The sequence below is a fragment of the Gopherus flavomarginatus genome, chromosome 1 (assembly GCF_025201925.1).
Source record: "Gopherus flavomarginatus isolate rGopFla2 chromosome 1, rGopFla2.mat.asm, whole genome shotgun sequence".
Taxonomy (NCBI): domain Eukaryota; kingdom Metazoa; phylum Chordata; order Testudines; family Testudinidae; genus Gopherus; species Gopherus flavomarginatus.
The window spans coordinates 317,557,880-317,576,646 of NC_066617.1; the positions used below are offsets into that span (position 1 = coordinate 317,557,880).

Consider the following 18,767-nt stretch of genomic DNA (forward strand, 5'->3'; position numbering starts at 1 on the left):
CCTGGGACGGCGAACCGTGGCCAGTGGGAGCTGTGATCAGCCATAGCTGCCAATGTGGCAGGTAAACAAACTGGCCTGGCCCGCCACGGTGCTTACCCTGATGAGCTGCGTGCCAGAGGTAGCCAACCCCTGTGCTACATCAAGTCTACAATTTGAATCTATCTACAGAAGTTTTCAAAATGTTGGCATGCATGATTTATCTATGTTTCAACAACAGTTCCCCTTCCCCACCCTCTCAGAAGTATAAGTTATCTAGTCCAGTTTTCTTCTTGGGTGCACTTTTCCTAAATTTGTTTAATTTCACTCAGTGATAATACTAGTGAGCTTTTTAGGATTAAAGAACAGCAGATAATATTGCCATTTTATCTGATAAGAAGCAGTGCACACGATCTTCCACGATGCATCAGCATCTGTACAGAGTGTTCAGTATACTGCCATTCTGTACTACTAAGCAAAATATAAAAGGACCAATAAATTGCTACAGAAGAAAACTTGCCACTGCTTTGGTTCTTCAGTGCCAGTCTATCATACCAATAAAAACTAAATCTGGATACCACAGAACATTTAGCTGGTTTATTTATAAGGGAAAAACAGTTAGCTTTGGAAGTTTAGCATCTCTTTGTTTCTTGTTAGTCTGACATTACAACCAAACAAATTTCAAATTGTAGTACTGAGACAATTCAGTAAAGAGCATCTGTTTTGCTTGATTTTAGTGAAATCACTTTATGATCACATCCAGTTACTGAGGGCTCTATCCAACCATATATTTACATGTACTGAGTCAAGTCATCTCCAGGAAGGTTTTAGCTCCAGTGTATTTATGTTCATAAGTCAAAGTGATGAACACCTTACACATGAGAAAAATGGTTGAACTATAGAAGAGGCTGAAACAATACTACTATGATGGTAAATTTGCTTTGGAAAAGAAAAAATTCTTTGAGGCTTAGTATTCATGTAATCAATACTAGAGAGACAAGGTGATAACATCTTTTACTGGACCAACTTCTATTGGTGAAAGAGATGAGTTTTCAAGCTTACAGAGTTTTTTTTTCAGATCAATTCTACATGTTTTAAGATGATTTGTTAACAAAAACGTTACCTCCTTAACTTGCTTGAAAATGCAGACAAATTCTTCATTTATGGCTAAGCTACGGCGCTCAATGTCTCCACGTAAGTTTCTTCTGGTGCGCAAACTGTTTTCGACAAAAAAGGTTGAAAGAGCCTTGAGAGCTTCCAGCATTTCCTGTACAATATAAGAAAATTAACTAAAAACTTCTGTTCTGAAATACATAAGAACGGCCGTACTGGGTCAGACCAAATGTCCATCTAGCCCAGTATCCTGTCTATCGACAGTGGCCAACGCCAGGTGCCCCAGAGGGAGTGAACCTAACAGGTAATGATCAGGTGATCTCTCCCTGCCTCCGTGATACAAGACATTGATGTTGAGTATTCTTTAACCATCTAAAGTTAACACATTTTAAAAAAAAATTAGAACAAACTCCTCAAGCAGTTCAATTATCTCTATTTTAATTTTTTTTCAAATTCTCATGTGTGACGTGGTGCACAATCACTTTCAACCACTATATTAATAACTGATATGAATGTTCCATGCACAATCAAAATTTAGATTAACACAAATAATTAACTGTAAGGTGTTCTTCAGTGTGAATTTCCTTATGGTAAGAAAAGAGTGGGTGATACCTGATGTTAATTTAAACACAAAATACATGAATTTTAATGTCCAAGTAATAAAGTCTTAGAAAATAAGGTAGAGACAGAAACACATAATATAGATAGTATTTATTGCTATTCTGATTGCAGTTATGGGATATCACAACTGTCTGCTGAATATTTTCTGTTCCAAATCGCTGACCACATTCCAATACCTCATTAAAACTACTCTGGCCAATATCCCATAACATACGATTCCAATGAAAAGTGTAAATGTATACTTTGAAAAGTCTGCTTCCATAGCTGAAGTTTGTTGAAGGACTCTTGGACAAGCACCTTTACCACCACAACTAGATAGGATGCTTGTACATAACCTAGGTGCTTTTATATAGCCTAGTGAACATATTTTACCATCAATATTGCAGGTTTTACTCCCAGACGACCAGACACCTACCCATGGGTTGCAGGCCTGAGCCACACTTGGGTTTTTACACTCCAGTGGGAAGATGATGAAGGATAAGAGAAGAGCGTAAGGGTGTCTAGGGCAGCCAGCATCACCCATTCACTCCAACATGAAGCCACCGCTACCCGCAGGCTGGCTCGGTAACCCGCCAGGCCCAGTGTGGTGGGTCAGGGTATGGACAACTGTGAACACCGGCTTTGGGGCTGCATGAGAGCATCTCAGCAAGCACCGATCACCAGACCGCGCTGGAGATCAGTCAAGGAGGGTTCACACCTCTCCCCTGGGAGGCTCAGGGGCCACAGGGCGTAGAGCATCGACCCCAGGCACCTTAGCCCCCCGCATTCTCTCCTGCTCTCCACCCTCGCCAGGGCATCTCCCCATCCCCCTGCTCTAGTGCTCCCCCCAACTCGCATGGGCAGCCTGCTCCCCCCGGCCCGGGCAGCCCCCACCCCCCACACGCGCCCCCTCCGGCCTGGGCAGCCCGCTGCTCTCAGGACCTAACTCCCCCGCGCCCCGCTCTCACCTTGTCATTGTCCAGCCGCGTCTCCAGGACCTTGTGGAGCTTACGGGACAGCGGGTTGCTACTAGGGGGCGCGGTCCCGGTGCTGCCGAGGAGCCCCTGAGCGGAGCCCGACAGCGGAGCCACCACCTCGCCCCGGCTCTCCGCCATCTTCCCCTCCCCCGGCGGAACCGACCTGGCCGCGCCCCTCCAGCCACCTCACCCACCCGCCGGGGAGCGGCCCGAAAACAGTCCCCCCAGGAACCGACCCCGAGCAACTTGATTCCGCTGTCTAGACCCGTGGGGGACAGTATGTGCTGGGACACCAGGGGCGAAAGGCGCCGCACGGGGGTTGGGTCGGGGCTCCGTGGGGAAGCGGTGGGGGAGGGGATGACAAGGGCTCCATGGCGACGTATGGGGGTTGGGGCCGGGGCTCGGTGGGGGCGGGGCGCCATGGCGGCGCGCGGAAGCAGTGGGAGCTCTGTTGACGCCCCCCAGGTGGCGTCACTCGCCCAGGGAGTGCGCCTGGGTCGGGGGCTCTGGGGTCTGCCCAGGTCACGCAGGGCCTAGCACGTGGGTCTTTAACGCTTTTACGCCCAAGATCACTTTTTGAATTTAAGGACAATCTAGGATCTACCCCACTCCACTCACTCCATCCCCCCTCCCTCCACTGCTCGCTCTCCTCCACCCTCACTCACTTTCACCAGGCTGGGGTTCAGGAGGGGGTGCGGGCTCTGGGGTGAGCCAGGGGGGTGGGTCGAGGTGCATGATGGGGTGAGGAGTGCAAGCTGTGGGAGGGAGTTTGGGTGCAGGAGGGGGCTCTGGGCTAGGGCAGAGAGTTGGGGTGCAGGAGGGAATACAGGGAGCTGGCTTGGAGGGAGTCAAGGCTGGGGCAGGATAGTGTGGGCTCTGGGAGGGGGTATGGGGTGCTAACTAGGAGGAGACTCGGGTGGTTTGGGGTGCTTGCACTGGGAGGGGGCTCAGGGATGGGGTTTGGTATGCAAGAGGGGGTTTGGGGTACAGGAGAGGGTAGGGGTGCTGGCTCTGGGGGGGGGCTTGAGGTGTGGCCTCCTGCAAGGTAGCACTTATCAACAGCAGCTCCCAGTTGGTGCTGCAGCATGGCTGTCACTAAGGCAAGCTCCCTGCCTACCCTGAGCCCACACTGCTCCCGGAAGGAGCCAACATGCCTCTGCGGCCCCTGGGATGGGGGGTGGCACGTGGCTCTGCGTATGCGCCTCTGCAAGTGCGCCTCCGCAGCTCCCATTGACCACTGCTCCCCGTTCCTGGCTAATGGGAGCTGGGGAGGCAGTGCTTGCGGAGAGGGGCAGTGCACGGACGGAGACCCCTGCCCCTTCTCTCCTCCCCCCCAACTGGCCGCTTCTGGGTGTGGTGTGGGGCTGGGGCAGGCAGGGAGCCGACTTGGTGACCACTGGCCTAGGGAGGCTGAGCACAGATTTGGCGACTGCACACGAAGCCCCTCACCCAGCGGGTGGCTCTTGGGAGCCTGAGGGTGCTGTTTGGACGTAGTGAGCCCAGGATGGTAGCCCGCGCTCTGTGATGCTGCAGAGAGGGGCTTTGGGCCGCCTTTGCAAACATATTTCGGTGCCCGACAAAGCTTCTAGGCCCCTAATAGGATTTTACCCAGGTGCCTACCTCCTCTGGGGGCTCAACAGAGGTAGGTGCTCAAGTCTCAGGTTTAGGCACCTAAATCCCAATTTTGGCTTCACTGTGAACCATAGAACTCCTGCTGACCCCTGTAGGTACCTGAATTCACTTAGCACCAGAGTTTTCAGGGTACACATTTTTCTGACTCTGGGCATGTACAGTGCTGCCTCCTACATGTCTAGACGCCTGTCTCCTGTCTCAGCCCTGCAGCAACCCAAATCAGGGCAGAGAGGCATTTGGGTGCTTATCTTGCATGGGGGGCGTGATCCTGTTGGTAGCCTCTGAACACACTTAGTGGATCAGGTCAAAATCTGGTGGCCTGAGGAAGAGTGGTGGTGCTACTTTAGTTAGAGCATTGAGCTGGGATATGCGAGAACTAGATTCAATCCCCCATCTCTGGCAAAGAAAGGACTTGAACTGAGGTTTCCCATTCAGGAGAATGCTCTAAGCACTGAACTATAGGATACTGCTCCCTCAGACTGTTGAAGCTGTTCCGCTGTGAAAAATAAAAGAGTGGAGCAGGGGGATTGAACCCTGAGTATGCCATCTCCCAGTGGGTACCCTAACTACTGGACTGCAGTTTCTCTTGCCTAATGATTGTTGCCCTGTTGATATATCATTAAATTGTCATTGGGCCAGTCATGGATCATTAATCAGAAATAGGTGCTGTCATGTTGTCTCCAGTGGCTCACAAGTGTGAGAATCTGCCCTGAGGTATTCAATCAAAAATAGGGCAAACACCCCAAATTGGCAGTGTGTTGTATAATTAGATTTTACCAACCGATAAGAAGTGTGAACTCCAGGATTCTTATATCAGTCTCACCACAGAGTCACAGATGGCTCTCCGGTCTATCTTGTCGCGCAGGCAAGTTGGACTTAGTGATAAATGGTTACTTGCATCAAAAATCATGACATATTCAGGTTGCTTCCAGTCCCAAGAGACCAATCATTTCTCCCAGATCAGGTAGTACTCTAGGTCTTACACCAAAGACGTAACCTGTAGCCAGTCCTGTAATAAAATATCTAAAGGTTTATTAACTAACATACTTCTAACACTTCCTGTAACAGTTGCCAGTGGAGAACTCAGCTTCTCCTTGCTGAAGTTAATAAAAACACATCTACGCTCCACAATGACACAGGCAAGGCTGGTCGGCCTTGCAACCATCTCAACAGAGCATGAGCTGGCCCAGACTGTGGACCTTCAGGAAGCTGTTCAAATCTTTGCAACCGAGAAGGCATAGAAATCACCACTTTGATTATTCAAACAGATAAAAATGCCAGTGTTTACTATGCAGACAAGAAAAGTTAAATTTGCTGTTCAGGCATTTAAAAATTAAGTGTTACTTAAAATTTTTGAACAAGTCATTTTAAGTTGTTAGTTCTCCTTTACTGGGGAACAGGAAGAAGGCAGAATTGAGACCTTTCAAAGATTTGGCCCAAGCAAGGGGGCATGGGGACATCATTTAAGCTCCCCGCCTCAGGTACCAAAATGTGGGCTGGCCCTGCTCGCAGGTCATGTTTTCTAGACCTTTAATTATTTTTGTCGCTCTTCTCTTGATTCTCTTCAGTTTGTCCACATCCTTCCTGAAATGTGATGCCCGAAGTGGACAAAATACTTCAGAGTTGAGGCCTAATCAGCGCAGAGTAGAGCAGAAGAATTACTTCTCATGTCTTGCTTACAACACCCCTGCTAATACATCCCAGAATGATGTTTGGTTTTTTTGCAACAGTGTTATACTATTAACTCATATTTAGCTTGTGGTCCACTATGAGCCCTAGATCCCTTTCCACAGTAGCCCTTCCTAGGCAGTCATTTCCCTTTTTGTATGCGTGCAACTGATTGTTCCTTCCTAAGTGGAGTATTTTGCATTTGTCCTTACTGAATTTCATCCTATTTACTTCAGACCATTTCTCCAGTTTGTCTAGATCATTTTGAATTTTAATCCTATCCTACAAAGCACTTGCAACCCCTCCCAGCTTGATATTGTCTGCAAACTTTATAAATGTACTCACTATGCGATTATCTAAATCATTGGGGAAGATACTGAACAGAACGGAACCCAGAACTGATACCTGTGGGATCCCACTCATTATGTTCTTCCAGCATGACTGTGAACCACTGATAACTACTCTCTGGGAACGGTTTTCCAACCAGTTTTGCAACCACTTATAGTACCTCCATATAAGTTGCATTTCTCTAGTTTGTTTATGAGAAGGTCATGGAAGACAGTATCAAAAGCTTTACTAAAGTCAAGATATACCACATCTACCGCTTCCCCACATCCACAAGGCTTGTTACCTCATCAAAGAAAGCTATCAGGTTGGTTTGACATATGTTTTTGACAAATCCATGCTAACTGTCACTTATCACCTTATTATCTTCTAGATGTTTGCAGACTGATTGCTTAAGTATTTGCTCCATTATCTTTCTAGGTACAGAAGTTAAACTGACTGGTCTGTAATTCCCCAGATTGTCTTTATTTCCCTTTTTATAGATGGGCACTATATTTTCCCTTTTCCAGTCTTCTGGAATCTCTCCAGTCTTCCATGACTTTTCAAAGATAATTGCTAATGGGTCAGATATCTCCTCAGTCAGCACCTCTGGCACTCCAGCCAGGGAGTGGGATTGGGGGCTTGCGCCACTCTGCTTGTGCCATGGCTCCACGCGACTCCCAGAAGAAATGGCATGTCCCCCCTCTGGCTCCTATGTGCAGGGGCAGCCAAGGGGCTCCGCACGCTGCCGCCAGCACCAGCTCTGCAGCTCCAATTGGTCAGGATCCATGGCCAATGGGAGCTGCAGGGGTGGCACCTGTGGATGGGGCAGTGTGCAGAGCTGCCTGGCCGGTGCCACACCTCCGTGTAGGAACCAGGGGGAACATGTCCCTGCTTCTGGGAGCTCCTTGAGGTAAGCGCCACTTGAAGCCTGCACCCCTAACCTCCTCCCACACCCCAACCCCCTTCCCCAGACCTGATCCCCCTACCACCCTCTGAACCCCCTCTGTCCCAGCCCAGAGCACCCTCCTGCACCTCAGACCCCTCATCCCCAGCTGCACCCCAGAGTCTGCATCCCCAGCCAGAGCCCTCACCCTCTCCCACATCCCAACCCTCTGCCCCAGCCCCTCTTGCATCCTGAACTCATTTCTGGCCCCACTCCAGAGCCTGTACCCCCTCCCACACTCCACACCCCCAATTTTGTGAGCATTCATGGCCTGCCATACAATTTCCGTACCCAGATGTGGCCCTCAAGCCAAAAAGTTTGCCCACCCCTGGTTTAGAATCCGCAAGTGATTTTCATTGGTTGTGACCATTTGGTAAATGCAGTGACTCAGAACAGCTTCTTCCAAACAAAGTATTATTTATTTATCTATAGGAATGTAGCTGTGATGGGTGGGTGTCCCCATCCCAGGTGGGTTCCCCAACCTCCTACCTGACCATGATTTGTGTTACTTACAGAGTCCTCCCCCTGTCTGTGGCATACAAAGGATTCTCAAAACAATGCATACAAAAAGGTCCTTTTCCCTCTCCTTCCCCTGAGAGAGGGGTAGTCAGAATAAGAAAGACAGACAAAGGTGGTCAGTCTCTAAGGCCAATTCTACACTACAGGCCTGTATTGGTATAACCATGTTGCCCAGCGATGTAGTTATACCGACCTAACTGTCCCATGCAGACAGCGCTATGTCAGCAGAAGAACTGACACTTCTTGGGGAGCTGGATTAACTACGCCGATGGGAGAAGCTCTCCCATTGGTGTAGGGGTGTCTTCACTAAAGTGCTACAGCATTGCAGCTGTGCCACTGTACGTGAAGAGAAGCCCGTAGGCAGTCTTTTTGGTCACTCCTTTGGGGTTTGGCTTACATGCAGGTATAGCAATATTTAATTAGAGTTAGAGTCTTCCTCGAGCCCCTCCTTTGGGTCACCCCATCCCTGGTTCATACAGTTGCAGCTGTCTTCCTCTTTGTGGATCTGTTCTTGTAGCCAGCAGTCTTCTCCGTAGGCATCACCCCTTCGTGTGGCAGGCTTTCCCTTTTTAAGCTGCTTCTCTGCAGGCAGAACAAGTCTTATAGTTGAGCCTGGTTGGTGCTGGCTGAGCCCAGAAAAGCACATTTAGCCTGCTCTCTACTACAATGAGGATGAGCCCCCTTGCAGTGTCATTTCAGAAAAAAAGGTTAAAACAGCAAAAGACATACATGCATATGTCTTACCTAAAGCTTAGCATTTCTCTTAAAGTTTTAGGCAGTCCTAGCTTCTCCCTGCTTTGGGGACTGAAGTTCCAGTCTGTTTCTCTGCATCCCCCTGTTCCTCCAGGATCCCCTTTTGATGCCCCTCAAAATTCCTTTGCCTGGCCTAGCTCTTCTAAACCTAGTCAAACCAGTTTATGCACCACATGTGAGGGGCAGACCTCTGTCTGCATTGTCTGTTAAATAGGAATGAGTGAGGTTACTAAAGCCCCCTGGAGATGAGGTGAGCTCCAGCAAGAATTACCCCTCTGAATCCATGTAGCAAACAGCATAGTCACAATAAAAAAAGAGAGATACATTGTCCTAGCAATCTTTCCCAAATCTGAACCTTAGAGTCCAGAAAATGAGATACTATCATGAATTTCCCTAAGCTTAATTACCAGCTTAGATTTGATAGGCTGCCACCAATCAGGAATTTTTAGGGCCTGATACCCTCTGGTCCCCCCAAAACCTTCCCAGGGGACCCCAAGACCCAGATTCCTTGAGTCTCACAACAAAGGGAAATAAGCCATTCCCTCCCCCCTCCCTTCTTCCTCCCAGCTCCTTCCCACCCTGGGAACACTAGGAGATCGCCTGATTCAACTTTTTGAATCACCACACCGAGAGGAGTGTTACCTTCCCCCTCACCCAGAGGCAATACAAGCTGCGTGAATATAACACAAAGAGAAAATTTATCCTTCCCTTCTCCCCACCAATTCCCTTGAACCTTAACTAGGAGAAAAAAATTAAACAAGTCTTAAAAGCAAAACTTTTAATAAGAAAGAAAGAAAAAGTAAAAAGTTTATCTCTGCACTTTAGATGGTAAAAAGTTACAGGGTCTTTCAACTATAAACAATAGAAAGAAACTTTCTCCAGCAGAAACACAATTTAAGCTACTTCCAGCAAGTACACATATGTAAATGAAAAAAAAACAAATTAAAAGACTATGACCGCCTTTTCTTACTCACAATTCTGAATAGATAAGAGACTGTAGCAGGGATATTGACAGAAACCTGGTTGCACCTCTAGTCCCGTCCAGGACCCAGAGAGAACAAAGCCAAACCCAAAACCCACAAACAAAGGCTTCCCTCCCACGAGATTTGAAAGTATCTTGTCTTCTGATTGGTCCTCTGGTCAGGTGTTTGAGGTCCCTGTTTGTTAACAGGTAAGAGAGACATTAACCCTTAACTATCTGTTTATGACATACATAATATTCATAAAAATAATACAGATAATTCCCATGTTCTTCACAGTAACTTGATATGAAAAATAACAGACAAAATACTTAGGGCCAGATGATAACCTAAGTAACCTTATGCGGGGATGAGGAGGAATTGCACAATCTCTCCTAGAGGGGGCCAATTTTTGTCAGCATGAGCACAGGAAACATCATTCCCTACACCTCTAACTCTAAGGAAGCCCTTTCCAAATGTCTGAAGCTCTGTTGTTGTAGGGTAACATGCAGCAAAGCAGAAAGTGGGCAAGGCCAAGGGGATGCCCCCTCTCCAGGAAATAATGTCACAGTGGGAAATAATGCAGATTACATTTCTCTAAAGATGTGACCTCTACTCTTTCACTTGGAATTTTAGTCTGTAATTCATTAGCACTCACCAACAGGAAATGTTTCCTAATATGCAGCCTGTCATGGTATAATTCCCCACTCTGAACCTTAGCGTCCAAAAGATGGGGTACCAGCATGAATTCCTCTAAGCTTAATTACCAGCTTAGTACTTGTAGCGCTGCCACCAACCAGGAATTCCAGTGCCTGCTACACTCTGGTCCCCCCAAAACCTTGCCCGGGGACCCCCCAAGACCCAGTCCCTCTGAATCTTAACACAAGGAAAGTAAACCCTTTCCCTCACCGTTGCCTCTCCCAGGCTTCCCCTCCCTGGGTTACCCTGGAAGATTACTGTGATTCAAACTCCTTGAATCTTGAACAGAGAGGAAAATCCACTTTCCCCCCTCCTTCTCTCTCCCCCTCCCAGACTCCCCCTGAGAGAGAAAGTAATCCTAACACAGAGAGAAATTAACCTTTCTCTCCCCCTTCCCTCCTTTCTCCCCACCAAGTCCCTGGTGAATCCAGACCCCTTCCCCTGGGGTCTCACACCAGAATAAAAAAAACAATCAGGTTCTTAAACAAGAAAAGCTTTTAATTAAAGAAAGAAAAAACAGTAAAAATTATCTTTGTAGATTTAAGATGGAATATGTTACAGGGTCTTTCAGCTATAGACACTGGGAATACCCTCCCAGCCTAAGTATACAAGTACAAATTAAAATCCTTCCAGCCAAATACACCTTTGAACTCCTTCCAACCAAATACACCTTTGCAAATAAAGAAAACAAACATAAGCCTAACTCGCCTTATCTACCTAGTAGTACTCTCTATTCTGAACTTATAAGAGCATGTATCGGAGAGATTGGAGAGAAACCTGGTTGCACGTCTGGTCCCTCTGAGCCGCCAGAGTGAACAACAACCAAATTCTAACAGCACACACAAAAACTTCCCTCCCTCCAGATTTGAAAGTATTCTGTCCCCTGATTGGTCCTCTGGTCAGGTGACAGCCAGACTCACTGAACTTGTTAACCCTTTACAGTCAAAAGAAATATAAAGTATTTTTGTTCTAACTCCTACTATCTATGACACAGCCAAAGTATCTTTCCTTTTCTTAATCAGTTATATTACTTAAATGTACACAACCTCCTACAAACAATTCTCCTTCCTCCTTAGAGTTTAGTACAACCTTCAAATGCTTATTAATTTTGACCAGTGCTTCTCTCTGCCTCCAACACTCTTCTGAAGCAGCTTGTGCCATGTCATAACTAATTATAAACAGCATCCTGTTTTAGATGAGGCCTTCGTTGAGGAATTATTTAAGCTTAGTACGAATGTGGACACCAGGCCCGGCTCCAGGGGTCTGGCCGCCGCAAGCAGCCCCCACCCCCACCCCCAAAAAAGCGCCGTGGTCGTGATCTGTGGCAATTCAGCTGGAGTCCTTTGCTCCGAGTGGGAGTGAGGGACCCTCCACCGAATTGCCGCCAAATACGTGAAAGTGCCGCCCCTCTCCAGAGTTGCCACCCCAAGCACCTGCTTGATAAGCTGGTGCCTGGAGCCGGCCTTGGTGGACACAAGACCAAATGGATATAAACTGGACGCTAGGAAATTTAGACTTGAAATTAGATGAAGGTTTCTAACGATTAGTGGAGTGAAGTTCTAGAACAGCCTTCCAAGGGGAGTAGTGGGGGCAAAAGACATATCTGGCTTTAAGACTAAGCTTGATAAGTTTATGGAGGGAATGGTATGATGGGATAGCCTAATTTTGGCAATTGATCTTTGATTATCAGCAGGTAAGTATGCCCAGTGGTCTGTGATGGGATGTTAGATGGGATGGGATCTGAGTTACTACAGAGAAGTCTTTCTTCGGTGCTGGCTGGTGAGTCTTGCCCACATGCTCAGGGTTTAACTGATCACCATATTTGGGGTCGGGAAGGAATTTTCCTCCAGGGCAGATTGGCAGAGGTCCTGGAGGTTTTTCGCCTTCCTCTGCAGCATGGGGCACGGGTCACTTGCTGGAGGATTCTTTGCAGCTTGAGTCTTCAAACCACAATTTGAGGACTTAAATAATTCAGACATAGGTTAGGGGTTTGTTATTGAAGTGGATGGGTGAGATTCTGTGGCCTGCATTGTGCAGGAGGTCAGACTAGATGATCATAATGGTCCCTTCTGACCTTAAAGTGTATGAGTCTATAATTCATAGACTCATAGATAATAAGTCCAGAAGGGACCACTGTGATCATTTAGTCTGACCTCCAGTATAACACAGGCTGTAGGAATTTCCTGAGTTAATTACTGTTTGAACTAGAGCAGAGCTTTTAAAAAAAACCCATCCATTCTTGATTTAAAAATTGCCATACATGGAGAATCCCCACAACCCTTGATAAGTTGTTCCAGTGGTTAATTACCCTCACTGTTAAACATTTTGTGCCCTATTTCCAGTCTGATGTAGTGCAGACTCTGTTGCCTGCCCCTCCTCTCCCTCTGATGCCAGTAAAGCTCCTCTGTGGGAATTCCTACAAGCAACCCAATGTAAATTAATTCTGTCTGATCCCCACTCACACCCAGTGATTGCAGTCCCCCGGGGGAGGACTTGGGAATAGCTATGTTCCCATGAGAGTGAAGGATTGATGATTGCATGGAGGCACATGGCCTCCATGTAGATATTCCTGACCTCTACTGGATTTCTGTGGATTTCTCAGTGATTTTTGCCCCTTTCCATGGCAAGCCCCAACCCTCTCAAAGGAAGATTAACAAGGAACCACCACAAGTTAACCATTCCGTTTTCATAAATGAACTGCATAAAGGGGCTGCACATTTTGTTCTTTCCCTAGTTGTAATTTAAAAATAATAAAGATAGAAGAAACAGTAAGGCAGGGCCAGTGTGATGAGTGTGCATTCCATGCTGTGATTGCCAGGGGAGGGCTAGCCTAGTTAGATGAAGGCCCACAGATGGGAACCTCGATAAAGCTAGGCCTGCTCTGGGGAGTTAATTAACACACTAAGAAGGGAGGGTGTCTGGAAGGGACGGAATAAAGGAGCTGTGTGGAGAGGACTTGCTCAACATGCTTGATATGTTTGGACTAACCTTAAAGGCACAGGGTCTTGTTTTGTTTTCTCATCATAAAGCAATGCTAGATTAAGACGTGCACTATGGGACTGGAGCTAGGCTCCCTCAGTCACATGATGAGATCAGAATCTCATCTTTCGTTAAAAAATGGTGATTCTCTTCCTCATGGCTGCAAAGAAACTTTGAAATTGTGGCCTGAGTATAACTAATGCCTGTCTGAGTCTGCAAACAGCCTGAATCAATAGCTCTAAGGGATGTGAAATGCCCCAGGCCATTTGTCTCAACTCTGAAACCCTCTGCTGTCCCAAGAAGGGGCAGGGCCACAGCACAAGGATGAGTTTATGAGGGGCTAGGGGCACGTGGATTGTGCCTTGTGCCCTGTATTGCCTTTCTTTGACCTTATAATAGTCCAGGTGTTTGAACTGTATCCAGGCATGAGAATCCTTCCTTGATCAGCCTGGCTTGTACTGGTCCATCACATAGAGAAACAAAGGCAAGATGCGTGTCGCTTCCTGCTAGGATCTAATTTGGCCCCTCTTATGCTGTGTGATATCTGCTCATGCAAGTGGCACCATTGGGCCTGATTCTCGCCTCACAATCATGTAACCCTGAGTAGCTCTAATGAAGTCAGAGGATCTGCACCACTATAATACAGCTGTACATGGGAGGAGAATCAAGCCTGTTGACCACACAGGGATCGATAGTGTGAGCCAGTATTATGCAACTTGAGAAAAGCTTTCCAAATCACACCTATAATTAGCAATGTTGTTTTCACTGTCTGTGCTTCATGCCACACACAGCTTAGAACTACACTGCAGCACTATCAGCTTAATGCTTTAGTAATTCCTCTTTGAGCTTTGTGTATATTGAAACTATATACACATACCACATTCTTGAAGAACTTGTTCATAATTCTTCAGGCATATTTGCCAGGAAATTGGGGTGGGGGCATAACTGTTATGATGAGTTATTAAACATAAATGTTTGATAGTCAGCAAATATTACAAGTTGTATGAACAAAAGGTTTAGGTCTAATGATAAGCAAGAGAGTTCTTTACCCCGAGGACAGTTATTCACTTTTATTTGATGCCTGGTGCATAAATGAGCAAGTTTATACAATAAAAGTAATATAAATTGAGTGGTAGTTGTATATGTTAATATGAGTGAAAGGTACAGACATACATCACACTAGGAAAAATTCTACCAGTGTAGGAACAACCCATGGAAGGGGTCTGCCTGAAACTCCATGAGTTGAAGCAGTCTCTTCTACTCATTTCATGAGGAGTGAGACAGTTGCACCCCTATGTCACCATAGAACAGCCCAGAGGTGTGTCTCCTGAGCCAGTAGATCCTGAGATCTGTGCCTCTTCATCCATGGTAACCTAGCCTTTGCATATGTGCTCCCATTGGCCACCTATCCTATGCCTGCACAAAGCCTTTTCTGAAAGGACAGCAGATATGGAGTCTAGGGGCAGGTCTACACTACAGATACCTCTGTAGAGCTTAAGTGAAGATGTTTGTACGCCAATGGGAGAGAGCTCTCCTGTCAGCATAGTTAATCCACCTCTCCAGAGGCAGTAGCATGTCAATGGGAGAAGTTCTTCCGTTGACATAGCATTGTCTACACGGGTGCAAGGGAGCACGGTTATGTCGATATAACTATGTCACTCAGCGGGATGGATTTTCACACTGCTATAGGTCTGCAGTATAGACCAGACCTAAGGTAATGGTGCTTCTGGCTGTGCTAGAATAAACATAGATAGATGCTTGGACATCTGCTTCCTCAGAAAGGGAGTATACTGCAGAGCACAAATGCTCCACGTCTCCAGCCTTGCCCTGTATCAAACGCTGCCCAGATGGAGTTCTGGCCAAGGGGCTTCTGCGAGCTTCCCCGGAGGAAGAACATGTGATCTAGAATTGCTGTTTGCTTCTTCCAAGACTGCTACACAAGTTGTGCCCTTTGTGGCTTCCTTCTGTATATTGAAATGGAAGGGGCCATTGTGCCAACACGGATGTTTGGATGTGTGGATGTTTTTACACAGAATAAAGCGCGCATGTCCTGCAAAGTCTTACTTATTCCTATATACAGGGCTCAGTTGTTCCATTTATGAAAAGCATTGAATTGGAGCAGGACTTCTGTGTATGTGTGTGCAGAACCACTCAGTCCCAAAGAGTGCTGGAGAGGGATTGTGCCCAAGGAGGTTCAATCCCCCCACTCAGTCCACCCTCACCTCACAATTCTAGTATATAGGGGGAATGAGCAAAATGCACTACCCTGGGGATAATGCAGCCTGCTTCCCTGGGCATGCTGGGCCAGCTCACTGCAGCAGGTGATGGGTCTATTGCTCTGCATCTGTCCCCTTTGACAGATTTCTGCCCCCAGCTGAGCATAGAGAAAGCAGATTTTGTGCTTCCTTGAACAAAGGGATTGCATTATGGGGTGTGCACAGGAATAAAAATTTGGCCGCTTTTGGAGGGGCACTTTCTGTGGCCCCCATAGCAGAAGGAGCTGGCTCTCCTCACCACCCGCCATGGCCAGAGGAGCTCCTCCCCACCCACTGTGGCTGGTGGAGCTGGCTCTCCCTTCCTCCTCCCATGCCCCAGCCCAGTTCTGTGCCCTTGCTTGCCCCCTTGTGCATGCCCCTAAATACATAAGGTGTGTGGGGGGGTCCACAATATACACAGCATGTGTGTACATTACACTCTCATTGTCTTACCATGTAGTTATATAATGTAAATGAATCTTCCCTACAAAGAGCTAAAGATATTTTCTCACATTCTTGTGTAGAGGAGTCTGTATATAAATCTCATCTCAAGCATTGAGGACAGGAAATATATCCCTTGATATGGGGGCGAGGGGTTGGTTTGTTTTTAAATTTAGAGGGGAAGTGCATTCAAACCTAGAAGGTTGGACCTGTGACAATGGATAATACTGGACTGCTAGAGTCCAGTAAAGTTGTGTTTGACCCTTTTTTGCTGACAAGTTGCAAACTGTTTTCAAAACTGATTTCCTGCAAATTACAAAACTTAATCCAATGTCTGTTCAATTCAGTGGGAATCCTTCCACTGACTTTAATGGGCATTGGATGGAGCCATGTTCAATATTGAATATTGGTGCATGGTTTCATGATCACACTTAATTGTCTAATTTTCTGCAGGCTGTGACCAAGGTTATGCAGGTTGGTGTTTTGTTTGTATTTTCCCTGTTTGCTGTACTACATGCCTCCATACTGACACATGGTTGCAAGGGAAGGCAAAGCCTCCCCATGCTATGGAAGGCGTGAGCTCTGAAGGCATCAAAACCTCACAAAGCGTGTATGTTATTGAAAGTTTATTTCATTTGAATGATAGAATATGGATCAAATAGTGAAGGCTCGAACAGCAGCTCATCTCCTTGGTGGTCTTGGGGCATTTTTAGGCTATTGTTTTGAATGTTATTCTTGAAGTGGAACTGCAATTAATCAGGTGGTTCTTGGCTTTAAGGCTAAGAGAAGCAATTGAACCTCTAAAACATTTTTAGTTCACCGTATTTTTTTTCTATGTGAACTACTCACATCAAGAAAAACTGCAAGCTCAGAGTCCATCTTGTCCATGAGGACTCAGTAGCAGCCATTTAAAGTTAGTACAATCAAGCAAGTGCATTGAACATTTTCAAATTTCATCTTTACTTTTTGATTGCTTCTTCAAATGGCTTCAGTACATCTGACCTGTACTGCAATCCCCTCTCTTTATAGAGCCAGCTTCCCTGAGCTGGCTCTGCAGCTTCTCATTCCCCAACTTCAAGCCTGCCAGTTGGTCTGCAGCCATTCTAGGACCCTTTGCATCCCTCCTCAACTCCGGCTCTTCCCCCTTCCTCTTCTACTGAACCCTTGACTGCTCTGTGTTCCCCTAACATCCAGACATCCTCTGCATCCAAACTCCACTTCACAAACCTCAAGGTGCCACTAATTTCACAATTCCCACTTCCCAGCCAAAATTCTGTTTCAGCTTCAGAATGAAGGCATTTAAACCACATACAGACACAGATGTAGGTCTGTGAGCAAAAAGATCTTATTTAAAAAAACCATGCAACAACCACAACCAACATTCCAAAATTAAAATGGATAGTGATAGCAGCCAAAATAAACAAAGTTTAAAAGTATTAAATTGATGGATGAGTTGACAGAATCAAGACACACCAAAAAGTCAGAAGGAATGAACATCTGAACCACAACTGTGAGATAAGTCTAAGTCCTTGCCAAGTCTGATTCATGCAGGCTGACCTACGAACATCTAAGAAACCACTGTGATGGTCTCAATAGGTTCCATCACTCATTGTTTTGTGAGGCATCTGCTTTTGCCTTCAGATGCCCTTCATGGGTGGATTTGTTAAATAGTTTTATCGATCAGACAAAAGGCAATTAAATATTATATACTGGCAGGAAACTTGGAAGGTTTTTTTGTTTTTGTCTTCCACTAGAGAATTGAGCAAGGATTGTCAAGAAAGTATATTCCAATCTCCTGCAACTGAACGGGCTGTTTGTATGAGGTGCCTTGGCTAGTTTTATAGCCTTCTTTTAGGCATCTGTAGCAAAGTGAGACTCACCGATGCAGAACCTCCTGCTGGTTATCCTGGGGATTAGCTCTTGTCCAGCCCAGAGCACCCTCTGCTGGCTGGTGTCTCACCTGCCTTAGGGCCCCCATTCCCCTCCTGGCTCCCCAGCTCCTCTTGCCTTTCCCCAGCCCTGCTCCCTGTACTCTGAGCCCTAGATGGCATGGCTGATGTGGTTAAGTCCTATGATGGCTCATTCACCTGCACATCTACCAGTGTGATATATGCCACCATGTACCAGCAGTGCCCCTCTGCCATGTACATTGGCCAAACTGGACAATCGCTACACAAAAGAATAAATGGACACAAATCTGACCTCAGGAATCATAACATTCAAAAATCAGAAGGATAGCATTTCAATCTCTCTGGTCACTCAAAACAGACCTCAAAGTGGCAATTCTTCAACAAAACACAAAAAAACCCTTCAAAAACAGACTCCAACATGAAGCTGCAGAACTGGAATTTGCAAACTAGATACCATCGGATTAGGCCTGAATAAAGACTGGGAGTGATTGGGGCATTACAAAACCTAAACTTAATTTCCCCAATACTAATTTCTCCCTACTGTTACTCACACCTTCTTGTCAACTGTCTGTAACGGGCCACTCTCTTACCACTTCAAAAGTTATTTCTCCTCCCCTGGTATCCTGCTGTTAATTGATTTATCTCTTTAGACTAACCTCACATTTGGTTAGCCAACTCACATCCTTTCATGTATTTATACCTGCTCCTGTATCTTTTACTTCATACATCTGATAAAGTGGGTTCTATCCCACAAAAGCTTACGCCCAAATAAATGTGTTAGTCTCTAAGGTGCCACAAGGACTTTTTTTTTTTTTTTTTTTTTTGCTGATACAGACTAACATGGCTACCACTGAAACAAATGTCAGAGTCAGCCTTTGAATAAAATTCTTGTGTGTTTGCTTCTTTGCTGAAAAGCGTTTTCCCCCATTCAGCTAGTTTGGATGTAGATTGTGGGGAACAGCAATTGGGAGCTCATGGTCCGAAGATGTCAGGGGCGGTGTTGATTTCACAAAGCA

At 46.3% G+C, this 18,767-nt stretch overlaps 1 protein-coding gene across 2 annotated transcripts in view; it reads right to left on the reverse strand.

Moving 5' to 3' along the window:
- The window catches only part of COG6 (component of oligomeric golgi complex 6), an 85,679-nt gene extending 82,822 nt beyond the window's left edge, over positions 1–2,857 (reverse strand). Inside the window, exons 1-2 of one of the 2 annotated variants that reach the window (XM_050948685.1) lie at positions 2,658–2,857; positions 1,100–1,243 (exon numbers count right to left, since the gene is read on the reverse strand). In XM_050948685.1, coding sequence (XP_050804642.1) covers positions 1,100–1,243; positions 2,658–2,804 — 291 coding nt within the window. In that variant the 5' untranslated portion in view covers positions 2,805–2,857. The remainder of the gene's footprint in view (positions 1–1,099; positions 1,244–2,657) is intronic. The other variant, XM_050948676.1, reaches the window with a different exon arrangement.
- Between the last annotated feature and the right edge of the window lie 15,910 nt (positions 2,858–18,767).